At 49.8% G+C, this 18,322-nt stretch overlaps 1 protein-coding gene across 2 annotated transcripts in view; it reads left to right on the top strand.

The window, feature by feature from the left end:
* The window catches only part of PIK3CD (phosphatidylinositol-4,5-bisphosphate 3-kinase catalytic subunit delta), a 91,135-nt gene that overhangs the window by 45,768 nt on the left and 27,045 nt on the right, over positions 1-18,322 (top strand). For both annotated transcript variants that reach the window (XM_048824589.2, XM_048824588.2), the window contains exons 2-6: positions 10,039-10,202; positions 12,312-12,540; positions 13,145-13,374; positions 14,234-14,413; positions 15,285-15,434. In XM_048824589.2, the coding sequence (XP_048680546.1) occupies positions 10,062-10,202; positions 12,312-12,540; positions 13,145-13,374; positions 14,234-14,413; positions 15,285-15,434 (930 nt within the window). In that variant the 5' untranslated portion in view covers positions 10,039-10,061. The remainder of the gene's footprint in view (positions 1-10,038; positions 10,203-12,311; positions 12,541-13,144; positions 13,375-14,233; positions 14,414-15,284; positions 15,435-18,322) is intronic.

Raw genomic sequence — 18,322 nt, 5'->3', positions numbered from 1 at the left:
TTAAGTCCAGTAAAGAATAGACACAACTGTACATTATTATTGAGTGTGCAAATAAAAACCCCTATGTAAATAACTGATTTGGACAGGTATATGTGCATATTTATTTGTTTTTCTTAAATTAATTATTTTAGGGAAAATTGTAATAGTGGCCACCAAAAAATTTGCAGTGAGAACCCCTGCTCTAGACAGCTAATTTTCCTCACTATTCTTCTGCTGTTCTTTTTAACTTCTCCAAGCTTTTCCCTCTACCCCCTCTCTCAAACCCATTGATTGTGTGTCACTTCCAGGATGGTGCATGATGTTTGGCTTTGGTATTCTTTTTCTAAATGATTTTTACCTGATCTCCACCGCCCCATCCCCCACTTACCCCTGCATATGCTTGTGGTTAGATTCAGGGGTCTGGTATTTCACCCATGCTTGTCTATTAGTGTAAGTGAGGGTGGATCGGTTTGATATTCTTCTTTCTATTTATTCTGGAGCAGGAAGACCTATAGAACAGCAGCCTGTTATGCATAAGGACTTCTCTTCTGTCTCCCCTTGCTGACAGCCCCTTCCCCATTAGCCATATGCACAAACAAGGTTAGTTCCAGTCCAGATTATATTAGCAGAGCTCTGCTTCCCATTATTTTCCCCTGTGAGCTTCTAATGGCTGTATGTGTTTGTGTGAGCAGTGTAAAGTCTCTGGGGACAAGAGTTCCTGCATATGAAAGAGCAGGATTAAACCAAAGGGTAGAAGTGAATGCTTTGGGGCTGACCTTGTGGTCCTTGTGTAGATAAAATTTCCCTCGACTTCAGCAAAGGGTTTGATCTGCAGGACTGAGACGTCAGGCAATGCAGTATTAAATCTACGTCATGTGGGGTGTCTAATGAGACTCCATGGTCACTACACTGATGTTCCTCATTGATATTTTGACACTAAGAGATACCGAACAAGCAATGGATAACATCAGCTCTTCTGCTATCAAGGAAGGGAATCATTGTCTAGTGTTCAGAACAAAGTACTGGTGGGTCTTGACTCTGATTTAGTTCTTGTTCTGCTGTCTTGGACAAGTTGAATTGGACCCCTCTGCTTCAGTTTAATAGTTTTGTGTTTTTAACCAACCTATGAAGTAGGTGAGTAAAGGAGATTAATTGTCAAGTGCTTAGATCTTTAACTCAAAGGCACTGTAGAAACATTATAGCAGATAAGATTATATATAAACAGCAAAAGGATGAAAAAGGCTATTAGCAAAGGAATGCAGTGAATTAACCGGCAGAATATAAATGATTGATGTATAAAATATAGGCTGGTTTAGACATGAGAAGATGTGGAAATCCTTTCCTTGATTTTATTTTAGATAGAAGTAGAGTTCAGAATATGGTTGGCCAAATAGTCTGAAATAGAGTAGATAATACAAATGAGGATTTGAGGAAATTAACATTTATTTCATATTATTATTAATAATTATTTATTAATTTGTATTGCCATAGTACCTAGTCACGGACCAGGACCCCATTGGTCACTATATGAACACAACAAAAAGTCCCTACCCCAAGCAGTGTACAATTGAAGTATAAGATGAGACAACAAATAGATACAGATAGATGGGGGTGCATAAGTGAACAATGAGACAGTATTCATCATCATGATAGGCAATAGTCTCTGCACGCCAACAGTCAGTGTCGCTGTTGTCAATTTTTTTCTGTAGGTATCATGGCAAAGGAGAGGGTTAAGGAGGGATTTGAAGGTGGATAATCGGGTAGCGTTGCAGATCTGTGCTGAGAGCACCTTCCAAGCATATGGGGCAACAGAGGAGAAAGCACAAAGGTGCTTGTTTGAAAATGTAACAAGTGGGCAGTGGCAGCTGGCATTGTGGGCGGATTGGAGGGGAGCATCGACAGCTTGATAGCAAACGAGAGATGTTATGTAGGGTGGGGATTGACTGTGAAGGACCTTAAAAGGGAAGACAAGCAGCTTGTATTTGATTTAATGGAGGAGGGGGAGCTGGTGGAGGGATTCAAAGAGAGTGATATAGTCCAAGTGATGGCCTAGGAAAAGGATCTTTGTGGCAGCATTCTGAATGGATATGAGCAGGGCAAGATGGCATTTGTCAGGGCCAGAGAGAAGTTGCAGTAATAAAAACATTAGATGATGAGAGTTTTACCTGTGTGGATAAGAAACTAACTTTGGTTAGATAACCTTGTGTGTTTAGTTTATAGGTCAGATCTGGCCACACCATACTGGAGAGGGAACCAAAGACCTTAAGAGGGAGTAAAATAGGATGGATGGTAACAGAAGTTAGAGCAGCCCTGTGGCAGCTCTTATTTATGTGGAGGGTCAAACAAGCTACTGGTTGTCCCAGGGATTGGGGGCGCACAAACATGTCTTTAGGCACAGCTGAGCTGGACCGTAGGGTCTGGGCCTTTCATAAATGACTTAATAGGAATTGTAAGGTATAAGCAAAACTTGATGAGCATAAATGTTCTTACTGTTCCCCAAAGAGAATGCCCTTGGTAGCCCAGGAGCAAGGCTTTGGTGACTCCCACAATGATGTGGGCTGGGTTCCTCAGGGGCTTCATAAGGGGGAAGTGAAGCAGCAACTTCTACTAGCCACTAGATATAGCTACTGGCTTATATCTGCTCAAGGCTGACAGCAACCAGTAAGTCACCATCTGATGGCTGTTCAGTAGTGGCCTATGTGAAATGAGTTGGTGGTGTCAGTACTCTTGGTAGTGGAACAGAGAGTCCTTCCTGCCTTGCTGGCAAGATTCAATAAAGAAGCCTAGAACTGAAGGGTTTATTGCGCCGAGATGGAGCCCTGTAGGTATGGGTAGATGCATTTGCTGGGATGATGCAGGGGAAGCTTGCATTGCCACAGAGAGATGAATTCAGTCCCCAGGGAAGCTGTTCTGGCACCTTTCACCAGCGTGAAATTCACTTTAAATAAATAAATACATTTTCCAGGTTAATTGGTTCTAGATGACTTTAACGGACAAATGTAGCCACAAAGGCCGTCCTCTTGCAGTGAGCTTGTTGTGGGTGAGTCCACTGTGATTTCTGTCTGTGCAGAACTTATTGCAAGAATGGAGCCAAAATAGGAACTTTGGTCTATTTTCATCAAAGTTGGGGGGTGGGGGAAGGGTGTGTGTGTGTGTGTGTGTGTGTCTGGGTATAAATTCCCTTGGTCGTCTTCCCCACCCCCGTCACTGCCTAACATGAAAGTCCCTTCTTGCTGTCCCCTACTCTACGTGCATCACCTGTGAGCTCTGCACCAGGCACTTTTTACAAACTGGAAAGTTAGTTTTGCAATCGTGGGATTAGCAATGTTGCTGCTGTCAATTTGTAGGCGTGCATCTGCCTGGTGCAGCATGGTGGAGGCTTGTGTAATGCTGTGCCGTTTGTGATCTTTTTTTTTTCCTCTCACCCCCTGAGTGGTTGCATATTGTAAACACGCTGGAGCTGTGGTTGATAAGCTTTGTAGGAGGAGATAGGTTTTTTGTTTTTCAAGGGGCTGGCTTGCTTAATAGTGACTGGATAACTTTAAGTGTCTCTTTATGTAATGTACTGCATAAAGAAGAGCTTTGTATGTGATGACACCGTCCTCGGGGCATGTTCTGAACTCATAGTACATGACTGAAGCCCCATACTTATGTCATACCAATATGTTTAGCATGGCAACAAATAATGTAGTTTTGCAAATGCTACCCCAATATACCAGTTCAGGGACTACCCTGCATTGTAGGTATTTTCCACATTGTCTCACCAATGTACTTCAACCCTGCCCTGACATGCTCTTGCGGTGCAAATGCACTAAGAAGAAGGGGACCTTCTTATCTCATGGTAACTAACACGAGGTAGAAGCCTAGTGAAGGCAGGGCAGTTTGCAGCTTTCACGTGGGTTAGCAGGGTAAGATGAAGGCTATGGGGGAGTTTAAGGTTTAACCTCCATTTCCAGCCTGTGTTTTAAACTACGATTGCCGTGTCTTCCCTAGGATTTCATGTCGTGTTAGCTAACTGGAAGTAAGAGCACCCCTAGTGAAGACAAGGCCCCTACGTGTGGAACAGCGGGCCATGAGGCTGCCATAAGGGAGCCAGTTAGTGCCAGTAGTGATAGCTTTGGTGACGTCCCCTAGGAACTAGGCCGAACCCACACCATTCATTTTACAAAGGAACTTATGCAACGACCGTTAGTTGTTACCATCTCTTGGTTGCTGCTGGGCTAACTCTGAACCGGCGACGGGGGCCATGGGGAGAGAGCTCAATATCTCATTACCAGCCCAGTCTCCCACAGTTGGTTTACGTTTCTAAAAAAAATTATTCCACAGTGTGGCCATTCCCGTGGTCAGCACACTGTGATGAAACCTCCAGGAACCGTCAGTGCGCGGAGGCAGTGGGCTTTTCTTAATCGCCTCGTAAAATCAGTTGTCTTTCGCAGGCCTGATCTTCTAGGAGAGGTTAGGGAACTGAGGCATCATGCCTCCTCTTCCGTGCCCGCTGGGAGGTCCAAGCTTTGTCATCTCTGTCACATAGGAGCTTGTCTGTCTTAAAGACTGCTAGGGGTGATGGAAGGCTCCGCGCAGAGGATGTGTTCATGGCCCAAACCTTCCTCAGATATGCAGGTCACTTTCAAGAATCCAGCAATGACCTGGTTGTCTCCTGCCCTGCATGGGTTCTCCCACGCATCCTCATGCTAGCCTCATTGTGGTCCCCATCAGACAGGTTTGTTCCTTACAGAAGGGTAAGGGGTAAAGACGGGGCAACTCTGCCCCTCAGTCTGCTGGGGCCCTGCCCATCTCAGGAGATCAGAGAATACATTCTGAGCAAAATACATTTCCCTTCGTCTTATTGCTATGCACCCAGTTGTGCCTGCAGCACCCATAAAGGGGGCTGCAGACCGTACACAGCCCCTTCCAAGAGGCAGCTACTGCAGGACTTGAAAAGCCCAGTCAGCCAAAGCAGAGCCCTGGAGTAAGATGACCATACATCCTGTTTTGGCCAGGACAGTCCCTTTTTAAGCCCTGTCCTGGCTGTCCCGACTTTTTTTTTTTTTTTTGGCAGAAGTGGGCATTTGTCCTGTTTGCTTTTGCCAACTTGATCAGTTGGCATGAGCAAACAGGACAAATGAAAGTGGGGTACGGAGGAACGTGCATGGGGTGAGCAGAGACGCTAGCCCTGCATGGGCGGGAAGCAGGGCTGAAACGAGTAGCGACACCAGCCCCAGCCTCGCAGGGGGGACAGTCCGGACTCCGGTGAGCAGTGACGCCAGCCCTGCATGGGGCTGGGGCGAATAGGTTGGGTCAGCCTTGCACGGGAGGCAGGGAAGCCTCAGGTGAGCAGCTTGGGCCAGCCCTGTGCAGGGAGGGCCAGGGCTAGCCCCACGTGGTGTCCTGTTTTCCCTTTGGAGCCCTTTGGAGTTTTACCTCAAAGGACATCTCACTGGTGCTCTTATTAAGCAAAGACTTGGAGCTACGGGGGAGCTAAAATGCTGCCCCCGGGGTAAGAGACTTTTGTGCACAGATGGGCCAGGAAAGAGGTTCTTTCCCAGGGTGAATGAGGAAGCATTGGAGGGTGAGGCCCCTCCTTAGGGCTGTGTTCTAATGGGAGGTGCTCTTGGTATATTTTTGTTGCTGTGCTGTGTGTCTGTGGTCTATACACAGACTATTATTTCTGTAAGGTTCTGGGGAGCTCTGTGCTTTTTTTGTGCCCGTTTCTCTCTTTTGGCTTTTCTGTAGCACTCATCCATCACAGCATCTCTTTCTGCCGCTTGAGCAAATGGGTGTGGTGACAAACCTGTGTATATCCCAGCAGAGGGCTATGGTCAGGGCCCTACAGAACAAAGAATTAAAATACACACCCAGGGAGGAAGGGTGTTTAAGATGTTAGGGTGTGAGCCTGGGGCCTGAGACATGAGTTCAGTTCCCTGCTCTGCCACCGACTTTCTGTCTGACCTTGAGGGAGTTATTTAGTCTCTTTTATATGGCTCTACTCTTTCTCTGTGACATGGGGATAATAGAACAGTCCACCCTTGCCGGCTGCTGTGAGGATAAATGCGTTAATGACTGTGAGGTCCAAAGATGAAATTATAGGAGCCAAGTAAATGCCATAGATAGCCTCATCCTGCAGCCCTTTTCACATGTGCGGCAGGTTTGGCTCTCAGGTGTTGTTCAGCGGGTGACTCTGATGACATAGGGCTGGGCGTAGGAGATGAGAAAAGTGGAAGAAGGTTTCCTGGTGGGCTGATCTTGCTAATATTTTTACATGTACCTCCAGTGCATGGTCCCTGGAGTGCCCTGGGATCCCCCAGGATGAAAGATCAGACTCTGCGACAGTCATGTAGCCCCTCCTGGAGTGGGGAGAAGCGACAAGCTGGCAGGGAGGACACTGCACAAGGGGGTGGAGCGGTGGATTCTGGCCCAAGGGCACCCGTCCCAACTCCTGGCTTTTACCAAAATGTCATGGTCAGTGTGTTCAGGGTGCTGGGGGGCGGTGTTCAGAACCTGGCCAAATGTCATCCAACAATAATAAACGAACCCTGTAACATTGTAAATGAATACAGGTTGAGGGAGCAAGTGGCTACAGGGTTGGGAGGAAGAATGACTAAGACAGGGACATTAGTCATGTTTAAAACATCACCTGGGAGTGGGCTTTTATTTAAAAGTTTGGGGAAGAGAGAGACCAGAACCTCAAGGGTGAGCGAACTGTGAACACCACAGCTAAAGCCTGGGTCCCTTCTGGCATAATTCTGGTTCTTGTATCACTGTAGTACCTGAGCGCCTGCCAAGAAGCTAACGCCTGTCCCTAGTGGCTTTCAAAGATTTGCAGGCCTTGAACCCTGGACCTTCAGCTCAGAGCCCTATCACTTGTGCTACAGGAGGAGCATAAGATGGGATCTCTGGTGGCAGGGTGCTGGGCGAGCCCGCATACCCACCAGGTAATGTCTGGAACGGAGCCAGGGCCTGCCAGAGCTTTGAAAGCCAAAATCAGCATCTTCAGTTCTCCACTCCACCGTTTATAGGCAGCCTGGGTAAAGAGTCATATACTATGGGTAGCTCAAAGCGGTGACCCAAGTGTTGGTGCTACACTCTGAGTAAGCTGCATGCCACAGTGCGGCTCCATGGAGAAGGAAATGCTGCCGCTGTTGTCCTTCGTGTCCACAGGTGAGCATGGCACAAGCCAGGGCCTAGCCTGAGGATCACCCTTCTGTGGCATGCTGGGGGGACGGGACGTGAGTGATGCATGAATTTTCTCCTAACACACCGTTTCCAGGCGCTATGGTGGTGTTACAGTCCAGGCAGAGTTACTCAAGGCCTGGACTGAGGAATCCCTGCAGGGCTCAGTGCATGGTCTTCAATTTATCTTCCTCCCGAGGAAAGGACTGAGTTAGCCCTGCTGTGCTGCTAGGGAGTCTGGGTACAGTATTTCACACCTGCTGTCTGGATCACAGAGCCACACCTCCAGGATGCCGCATGGGATGTAAAATCCAGTTTAGCTGTGCTGGAGAGTCAACCCCCCGCTGCCCTCCTGGAGAGTACTGGAACCGTGTTGGTGTAGTGGGGAAGTGGAGGTCGTGGGTGGGAGTCCTGGAAATTTGCTACTCTCACTGGTAGTGAGTGGACAGGAGAGCAGGATCATTTCTGTTGCTGTGCCTGACTTGAACTCACAAACCCTGCTCCTTCCCTCCCTCTCTAAGACACATGGGTGGCTTGTGGTCTCTGCATCCGGTCCCAGTGTGATACAACATGTTCTTTAAGGAAGCGGGACAGATAAAACATGGCTCATGTTTCTGGGAATCCTTACCTCACTGCTGATGGGGAAGTGTTGTGCTCCTAGGCACTGGCAGATAAGATTCTGGGCTTCTCTTGTCATGCTTATGCTTAAGACTGGCTTACAAGCAGCTCCCGAGGTACTTTGGGGATCCTGCCTGGCCTCTGCAGCCCAGGTTTCCCCCTCAGATTAAAGGGGGAGAGAACTCGCGGCCCCAAACGCGACCCCTTTCTGGCAGCTGCAGAGCCTGGGTTTTAAGTTGTAAACAGCAAATTCAACACAAGTTTCATGGAGGGAGAATAAATGAAACCCCATAGTGTTGCTCCTAGTGTGGGCAAGACTGGGTTTAGGTGCTAGGGAAAGGGGTCAGATTGATAGAAGCCAAAGCCTTGATTATCCACGGCGTGAGAAGCAATAGGGTGAGCTTTCCTCACGCTGCATAGTCTTCGTGCCTCACCCCGACGCGAAGGGGGTCCCCTCTGCAAGCAAGAAGGGACTTCAGCCCTGTGGCTTATTCAGGCCTTGGTTTCTCTGCTGAGACTGCCAGTATGAGCCTGTCTGACCCTCTGGGTAGGTACAATAGCCTGAGCCATTGCCCGTGCTGTTGTGGCCACACTGTTTTAGCATGTTAGCTTGAACAGTGCTGGGAAGTATGCTGCCAGCTGGTGTGTAGACGTATCCTAAAGGGCTAACTGGAACCATCCCGATGTGATGTGGGCACCTGCCCATCAGGAACTATACCCAACATCTCCAAACTCACTCTGCACAGATCAACAGATGGGAACAACGCTTTTCTGACCATAATCAGCAGAGTAAATTAATCCAAGCTACGTTCTCTTGTGGATGTTTCCTGCTGGATAAATGGGTGGAAACTGATGAATTCTCCTGATCAGCATTACATATCCCCAAAGAAGAAACCAAGTGCGGTAGGGTTGCCAGTTTTGGTTGGATGTATTGCTGGAGGTTTCATCCCATAACATAAACTTTAATTAAAGATTAATTTTTAATTCTGGGAGACTCCAGGACAATCGTGGAGGGTTGGCAACCCTAAAGTGAGGGGATTGGGATAGTCTGTGGCTTCTGGGTAATGACTAATGCCCTCTGCTGTCCTTGGAGTGTTTGCCATCTGAAGTTTGAAAACAACTCTTTGGGTTTGGGGACAGACTCTCCTGCTATTCATAGTGTGGGGAGCAAATTACACATTCCCGCAAGGAAGGAGGGATAAAGCCAAAATCAGCCCCCATCCTGTGCCCCCCCGCCCCCACTCCTGGCCATCCCACTCTGTGCATTTATTCCCCCTATTCTTTTAAAAACAAAATAATAATTTTTAATCTTAAAAAATTATAATCTGGACCCGCACCAACTCTTCCTAGTATACCTGGAACTTGGCTCTGGAAGACAGAAATGGGGTTGAGACAATGAGGTCCAGGGAGCAGGATGTCAGGCTGGGAGTTGGGACTCCTGGGGTCTGTTCACTGTTCTGTCACGGACTGAGTGTGTGGGGAAGCCCCTTCACTTCTTGGTGCCTCAGTCTCCCCACCTGTACTGTGGGGGAGAGAATTTTGGAATCTCCTTTGTGAAGCGGGGGTGGGGGGTCAATGGGAAGGCTAATACGAATGCTAGAGCTGATAAAATCATTGGGCTTGGGAGTGTGCGTGGGGGTGGGGTGGGAGGGGTCAGTTCAGGGCCAAGCCAAAAAATAAAATGTAAAAAACAAAAAATTCCATTTCAGTTCAAAATAAACCTTTTACTTACACACACACACACACACACACACACACACTTTGACTAACAAAAGAGAACGTCCACTAGAAGAAATGACATTTCTGGGGGGAAAAAAAATATCAGGTGGTGGTGGGTTGTTTTGTGTGTTGGTGTGTTGTTTTTTTTTGACCAAAACTATTCACGGTATGTGACCCCAAGTTGCAAACCGTTTCGGTGCCCAATTTCATTTTTTGGCGCATTTAACATGCACTAAAAAAAAATTCGCCCAGCTGTAACATTAAGTATTTCATATTTTCCAATGACTACGTAGAAACTGCTTTGAAGTGTACACATGGCAGGGTCTGGGTAGACCCGAACAAGGGCGTCCTTGATTTAAGGCGCAGGATTTGGACTCTGGAGATTGGATTGAATTCAGTTTCCCCATCCATGAAATGGGGATGATAATCTGGTCTTGTCAGAGCAGGGACCGTGTCCCAGTGTGTCTGTGCAGTGCTTAAGCCCTGGTCTTGTTGGGGCCTCTAGGAATTACTGCAATACAAATAATTGTCCTTTCTCTCCCTTTGTTGCAGATTGTAGCTAAGAAGTGAGCAGGATGCCCCCGGGCATCTATTGCCCTGTGGAATTTTGGTCCAAGGAGGAAAACCAAACTATCCAGGTGGACTTCCTGCTGCCTACAGGCATATACCTGAACCTCTCTGTATCCTGCAATGCCAGCTTGGGGACCATCAAAAAGGTACCAGCCTTTACCACAAGCCTCACCCCTGTGGCTAAAGAGTCACCTTTGGGATCGATTTTACAAGCGTGCAGGGCATTTTTCTTAAGTGAGCTCAGTGCCTGGGAAAGGTGTTGGATTCACAGCCCCATTTAGCCACACACTGGCAGCAATGCAGGCTTCTCCCACACTGTGCTAATAGAATGCCTTATTCCTGACCCAGAGGGACCCTCCTCTGGGACGCTCTCTCCACAGTCCTTGTCAGTCCTTGGTGTTGCTGCTGAGGCTGCCAACATATGGGGCAGTTACAGGGCCAGCTGTGATGGGCATCAGTCCACTGGGAACTTGACTCAGTTCACATCAGCCCTCAGATGGTAATAGGGTTTTGAGTAACTACTGATTTGAATCAGCAACTGAGGGGTGAAAGATTCCCATATTCCGTTGCCACTCACTCGCTCACCGGAGCACTCGCTCCTCACCCTGAGCCTTTCAGTCTCAATGGTCTTCTGTGGGCCAGCGAGAGAAATCCTCCCTGGCAAGCCGAATACAAATTCTGGATTAAGTCACATGTTCTGCAGTTGTTCTCTGCTGCGACTGCCCTTTTAGGGTATGTGTCCACAGCAATAAAAAATCCATGGCACCAAGTCTCAGATCCCAGGTCAATTGACTTGGGCCTCATGCGGCTTGGCGTGCAGGGCTAAAACTAGCAGTGTTAGACGTTCTGATTCCAGCAGGAGCCTGGGCTCTGAGGCCCACCCCTCTTGCAAGGTTTCAGGGTCCAGCCCAAGCGTCTACACTGCCATTTTTAGCCCTGCAAGCCCATGGCAGCTGATTCAGGCCAGCTGCGGCCGTGCCATGGGTCTTTTATTGCAGTGTAGATGTAGCCTAATTTTTTTGCACAGCAGAAGCTGTGTCGTGGCGATTAGGAACTTTGGTTAAAAAGAAAAGTTTTCGGTGTTTCCTTTGAGGCATAAAATGCTGAACAGAATAGTAGAGGAAATGAAATTACCTTTTCAATTCACTAGGCAAAAATCAGTGTGGAAAAGGTTCTCGTTGCAATAGTAGCCTGGCTTAGATGACTCACACAGCACAAGAGACAGACAGTCAGTGCCAGATCATTAGAAGTTCTTTCTGTGCCGGCAGTTTTCAGGCCAGAAAACTGTGGGCACAATAGATGTGCTTTAGTTGTTAAGTCACCAGCTATGTGGTCACAATCAGGTAATTTGTTAACTGTCTAAATGGCATCCACTGGGGTGGAAGGATGGTCTAGTGGGGAAGGCACTGGACTGGACTGGGGTACAGGAGACCTGGCTTCAATTCCTGGGTCTGTCATAGATGTGAGACTTGTGCCTCAGCTCCCCATCTGTATAATGGGGGTAATGCCTCCCTACCAGACAGGGGTGTTGCAAGGCTAAAAACCCAAGAATAAGCATTGTGAGGTGCTCAGATACTGTAGATACCTAGAGAGATTTATTGCAGCTCTTTGCAAGCACAAAAAGGGAAGCCAGGTTAAAGTCTGGCTGAAAATTGGGTCCTCACAGTTGATTCTGTGAGATCAGTCATTGAGAAATAATCAGGTCAGTAATAGTTACAGCTACTCATGTGGTCTATGCGTAGAGACCAGGGGATGTAGTGAAAAGGGTTAGCACTGCCTCCCATTGTAGTGCATTGCGCCTCTGCCCATGGGTGTGCAGTTGTGAATTTCCAAGGGATGGCATTTCTCAGGTGTCATACAAATGACAGGTTTCAGAGTAACAGCCGTGTTAGTCTGTATTCGCAAAAAGAAAAGGAGTACTTGTGGCACCTTAGAGACTAACCAATTTATTTGAGCATAAGTTTTCGTGAGCTCTGATGAAGTGAGCTGTAGCTCACGAAAGCTCATGCTCAAATAAATTGGTTAGTCTCTAAGGTGCCACAAGTCCTCCTTTTCTTTATACAAATGACTATTACTCTTCTCCAGGGGCTTTCATTAAGGCCCTGCAAGATCCCAGTCAATAGCTGCCCTGCTGTTGTTTGTGACTGTGTGTAATGGCCATGGGGGATTGTGGGCGGAGAGTGGGGCAGTAGGGAGGGGATGTGATAGGTCAGCTGGCACATCGGTGGATACATCCTGCTGTCGCTTTGTCCCAGGTGGTCTGGCGTCACGCACAGTATGAGCCTTTGTATCACATGCTCAATGACCCCGAAGCGTACGTCTTCACGTGTATCAACCAGACGGCCGAGCAGCAGGAGCTGGAGGATGAGCAGCGGCGCCTCTGCGACATCCAGCCCTTCCTGCCTGTCCTTCGGCTGGTGGCTCGTGAAGGTGACCGCGTCAAGAAGCTGATTAACTCCCAGATCAGCTTGCTCATTGGGAAAGGTGAGTCTCCATCTTAGTGCCAGGAGGAGCTGCTTTAATCAGGGTAGAGCACGAGTGCTGGCTGCAGGGGGAGCTCAGTTACTTCAGGCTCAACCTCTCTCAGCCAGGGTTGCTGTGTAGGGAGTATCACAGATGCACTGACTGAGTTAGGTATCAGGGGTAGCTGTGTTCGTGTTGTTTTTGTGGATACAGACTGAGTCTGGTGGCACCTTAAAGACTAGCAGATTTATTCGGGCATAAGCTTTCGTGGGTAAAAAACCCCACTTCTTCAGATGCATGCATGCTGACTTAGGGGAGCTCTCGGCTATGCCAGTCCTAGCAGGAGTCCCTGTGGACTGACTGAGGAAAAGGGGTGATCTCTCCTCTGGTCTAGTCCCAGCCTGTCCCAGCAAGAGTCCCGAGAAGGGACTGGTGTAATTGTGTAGCCATCATAGTCTAATGCTGTAGACTTGGCTTTTTCTACCGTATGTTATGGGATGCTGCGATCTCCCCGCCCAGCAGAGGCAGCTGATTATCAAGGACCAGTGACCCTACTGCTATGTGGATCTTCTCCTTTTATTTATTTATCTATCTATCTATCTATTGATTTTAACACCCTGCTCAGGTTTGCATGAGTTTGACTCGGTGCGCGACCCGGAGGTGAACGACTTCCGTGCAAAAATGCGACAGTTGTGTGAGGAGAAGGCGGCGAAGCGGCAGCAGCTGACCTGGATGGCCTGGATGGAGTACAGCTTTCCCTTGCAACTGGAGCCCTTGGCCAAAGGCCCCAGGACTGGCACCCTTCGCGTCCCCAACAAGAACATCTTTGTCAACGTCAAGTTTGAGTCTGGCGGGGTAAAACCTGAGCTTCCTGTTATGTGTAAAGGGTTTGCGCGCTCAGTTCTGCATCCAGCTGTGGGATCAACCACCCATGGTTCCATCTGTTTGGGAGTTATCTTGACTCCTTGAGATTGAGATGTTTGGAAGGACTGTGTGTAAACCGGCCACCTCCCCACCAAACAACTGATTGATGGAAACGCTCCCCTTCCCAAATGGGGCTTTGCCCTCACCCTCTCTCAAAATTCTGCACTGCTGAAACAAATCCCCTTTTCTTTCGAAATAAAAGTCAAGTGGTCTCATGATCCCAGCCTGCTGCTTCCAGGCATTAGGCTGTCTCTGCCACGGAGCACCTGATAACTTCTCATTCCTTCCTGCTGCCCTCTGATAACCCCAGTCCTGGCATATTGGGCCCAGGCATTAAACAAAATTTCTAAGGAGGCACCCGCTCAACCTGAATGGAACCATCCATAAAACATAGCACTTGCCAAGCATTCATCCTGGCAGCCACCCCTGATTAGCAGGTATTGTCCCCCTTTTGTGCAGACTGAGGAAGTGGAGGCAGGAAGTTTTAAATGACGTGCTGAAGGCTGCAGAGGGAGTAGACGGCAGAACTTCAAATGGGACTCAGGAAGTTCCTGGCTCCCAGTCCTGTGTTGCACCACTGGACATGTCCCTCTCCACTCTGACCTCTGTTTGTAATGTGGATAATCACATTGCATCTGTAGCCTTCTCTTCATCCCTAGGTGCTTTTGGGGAATCTAGCTATCCCCTCTGGCATCCAGGGCTGCGGGACTCTCTCTGCGACTCCCGATACTAATTTCATCCAATTCTCAGCTGGTATTTGACTGTACATGCTGTTTTGTTGGGATTGCAGGAGAGCTTCACCTTCCAGATCTCCCCCAAGGAATTCCCTGTCACGTTAATGAGCTATGCCATCAAGAAGCAAGCTACCGTTTTCCGCCACCAGACAGTGGAGAGCCCTGAGGATTATACTCTGCAGGTGAAAGGGAAATGTGAATATCTCTATGGGAACTACCCCCTGTACCAGTTCCAGGTGAGTCTCTTTCCTCCACCTACTGGTGAGCTCTTTCCCAAGCATACAGGAACTTTTTTCTCTCTGGGAGGCAGGAAAAGGTCCATGCTATTGTCGTCCATGTCCCTTATGTCGAGCTGGAAATACACCCTAAAGGGACCCAGTCCGTTGTCCGGTTAACAACAGTGACCTGGATGCTGTCCCAATGGATGGCCCTCTGGTGGGGAGTCTATGAGTAGGCACCACGAAGATCATAAGGCTGGGCTCGCTCATGGAAGATGGGTGGAGAAAGTGTGACTTGATTGTGAGTCCATTTGGCATTGAGTGCTAATGAGCCAAACCCATCACTGGGTGTGAGCGTGTGTGTGTGTGTGTGTGTTGGGGGGGGGGTTCTGAGGGGTGACTCCCTCCATCCCCTCTCCCCAGCCAGGATGTAGCTGCTGAACGTCAGGGTTGAACAGCGCCTCCCACTACTGGGAAGCAACACTGTCCCCCAAACGGCATCCCCTCTCCTGTGCTGTGACAAAAGTGGGCTCTCTGCTGTCCGGAGCAATGAATCCTTCCCGGCATCGTACCATAAACCCAGGCAGTCCGGTGCATATATGGGGGATGGGTTTGGGCACCTGGACCCACTCACTCTTGCAACTGCACTTTAGTCTTCAGGGTTCTTCGTGCCAGAGACGCCTCTTGGGAAAGATGTAGGTTTAGAAAGGAATTGGCAGCAGAACCTAGTTTTGGTGGCTGCTGGGTCACTTCCACATGCTGCCCTTCCTCTCCTTTCTGACCCAGCCCTGGTTCACCCCCATCGCTGCCCTCTCCACATCCTCGTGGCTTCTAGGCCGTCTGTTCTGCCATGATTACTCTGTTCTCTCTCTGCCCCTCCTCCCACCAGTACATCCGCAGCTGCCTGCACCATGGCTTGATGCCCCACCTGACGATGGTACACTTCTCTTCCATCATTGCTATGCGAGATGAGCAGACCAACTGCACTGCCCACACCCCGAAGATGGTTGCCAAGCCTCCGCCGCTCCCCAAGAAAAAGGTAACCATGCTAGCGCACTGGACACCCTTCTCTCCCTGCCCCCACCACTCTGACACACCCATTTGCTCCTTCTCTGTCTTTTCCACAATCAAATTGAGATGCTAGTGTCACCTGGAAGTGACTGCCCAGCAGGCAGAGTGACACCCTGGCTCCTTAATGCAGGAATCATAACAAGGCCAAAAGGGGGTAATTGGGGAGGCCCCTCCTTCAGTTACATAAAGGACCTGCACAGAGACCCTCTACTTCTTCAAACGATGGTCCCTATATGTCCTCCAAACATGGTTGCGCATGTGCCTGAATCCAAAAGGTTTCCTAGCAGTGTCTGTTGACCCACATGTGTGTCATGCATCCCCACATGCTTGCAGCTGAGGGTATAATAGGTCGTGTGGGTCGAAGCCTCTCTAGTTCCCTCTTACGGCCACATGGCCTGCGTCGGCCCTGGTCCTTCGTGCTCTTAGTTTTTGCTAAGAGAGTGATTTCTGTCTGTTTGCCTATAGTTGTGTACAGTAGCTGCAGAGTTAGTAGTAGGTTGGTTAGTGCTAGTCATTCCCGTTTGGGGACTCCCTGCCCCCTCTCCTCGCTTGGGCACCAGGCCCACGTTCTGGGTTTAAAAACTCTCTCTCCTGCCTGCATTCATTCTCTGTGAGCAGCAAGCACCGGAGGGGTCTTTATCACTGTGGTGAGGCTCATGTTGCAGCTCCTTGTTCCCTCTGCATATCCTTCCTGCACTGGACCTGGGAAGCTTGGGAGCTCCGCCTCCGTTAAGTTCCTCCGTGGAGGAAGCAATGAGGCCACTTGCTCGTTTGGATCCGGGACCATCGGAACCACTGACACAGTGACCTTCACCGGCGGTGTGCGCCCCTTCCATTATTTCCCATGCCCCGGATCCAGCAATACCACCGGGGAAGGGCAGGCCCAGCCATGAGAGCAAGAAGCCCTCTCATGGGCACAAAAGTAGGTCCCCACAGCAGCCTGCTACTAAACGCAGCGTTTCCTCCCTGAGCCGTGCCTGGTTGGATGAGACGTTATGCGTGGAGACGACCACACCGACGCCCAACCTTCCCCAGGGGCAGGGAAAAGCTCAGCGCAAACGGGGTCTGGCAGTACAGATGGCCACCCTAGTGCCCACCCGTGCAGAGTGCTCACCAGCTCCTGAACCACCTGTCCCACCGCCACCTCTGTGGCACTTGGACAAGCCGGAGACGCTACCTGGCCCCTCGAGCATTTCCATGGGCACTTGTAGGACTCCCAGCTGCTCGGAGCCCCTCCTCTCCACCGTGGAATTGGTGCTGTCCTCCCCTCCCTCTTCGATCCTCTCCAGCCCCCCCTCGCCTGGGGGGGTCCCTGCTCCAGTGGACAAACCACTCCTGCTGCTCCTGGAATGACCCCCCGGTGGTGCCACCCTGCAGCCCACCTGTTTCACTGGTTCCCCCGCTGCTGGAACCATCCTCGGAGTCAGAGGAATTTTTGGCGTCGGGGCCTTCGTTCTCCCCCCATGTCACACCACAGCTTGGATTCGCGTCCCTGACTGCCTTATCCACCCGTGTATGATCCAGCAGCGAGAGTCTGGTACTAGTACCTGTGGGGCACCCCACACCCCACAGCGCCCTTTGCCTTGGCTGCACGGGGCACCCTGGAACACCTACCGCTAAGTCTCTCCGCCTTTCCAAACATCCTGTCACTCCACCCAGGCTCCTCCATCAGCACCCTTGAACACAGAGGAAGAGATGGATGTTGAGCTAGTACTGTCGGCTCCTCCGGTCCCCATGGCCACTTCCTCCTTCCCTGTCTCCGCCAGATGATCACCGGCAGTATCAGGACCTGCTCCAGTTGGTGGAAGAGGACCTGGGAATACTGCTGGAAGAGATTCAGGATCAGCAGCACCAGCTCCTGGACGTTCTCCAACCTCTGAAACCATCTATTAATGAGGCCTTCCTCCCGCAGCACCAACAGAAATCAACCCCTCCAGATCGGTCGGCGAAATGCATGGACCTCTTGGGGAGGAAAATGTATTCCCTGGAGATGCTGCAGTTCTGAAGAGTAAACTGTCAGACTCTGCTAGCCAAATTTGATTTTAATAATTATACGGGGCTAGCAGAGTTCTAGGACAAACTGCCATCAGACCAGGGGTTCTCAAGCGGGGTCATGACCCCTCAAGGGGTCACAAGGTGTTTCGATGGGGGTCGCGAGCTGTCTTCGCCGTCATAACAGCACAAATATGCTGCTACTTGGTGTGTCCCCCTACCTGGACGACTGGCTCCTTGTTGTGCTATCCTGACAAGAACTCACCTCTGCCATCCTCGCCCTTTGCACTCTCCTAATGTCTCTAGGTATTTGCATCACCGAGGAGAAGTCAGTGCTCGTACCTACACAGATGATACACTTTACTGGGGCACGGTTCTACTCCATCGTGGCATGAACCTTCCTTCCGGTGGACCACTTCATAATGCTGATGACTATAATTGCAGACCTGCATCACAAGCACATCTGCTGTTGTCTGTCTCTCCTTGGGCATATGGCAATTTGTACTGCCATCATGCTACACTCACAACTGCACATGCGTTGCCTCCAGCTATGGCTCTTCTCTATCTGCAGACCCAACCAGGACCATTTGGACACCAGAGTCATTGTCCCCAAGACGGTTGTGGCCTCCCTCACGTGGTGGACCAACCCTTCCAAGGTCATGATAGGGACCCCCTTCATCCTTCCCACCCTGCAGGCAACCATCCCTTGCAGGTTGGGGAGCCTGTCTGGACCATCACACAGCACATGCAATCTGGTTGCCACGAGAGGCCAGGATTCGTACAAACGTGCTGGAACTGAGGGCAGTCCATTTTGCATGCCAGGCATTTCTTCCCATCATCGGGTCCTGCTCTCCAGCAACATCG

The sequence above is a fragment of the Caretta caretta genome, chromosome 18, assembly GCF_965140235.1.
Source record: "Caretta caretta isolate rCarCar2 chromosome 18, rCarCar1.hap1, whole genome shotgun sequence".
Classification (NCBI taxonomy): domain Eukaryota; kingdom Metazoa; phylum Chordata; order Testudines; family Cheloniidae; genus Caretta; species Caretta caretta.
This window is presented reverse-complemented; position numbering and strand designations above follow the sequence as displayed.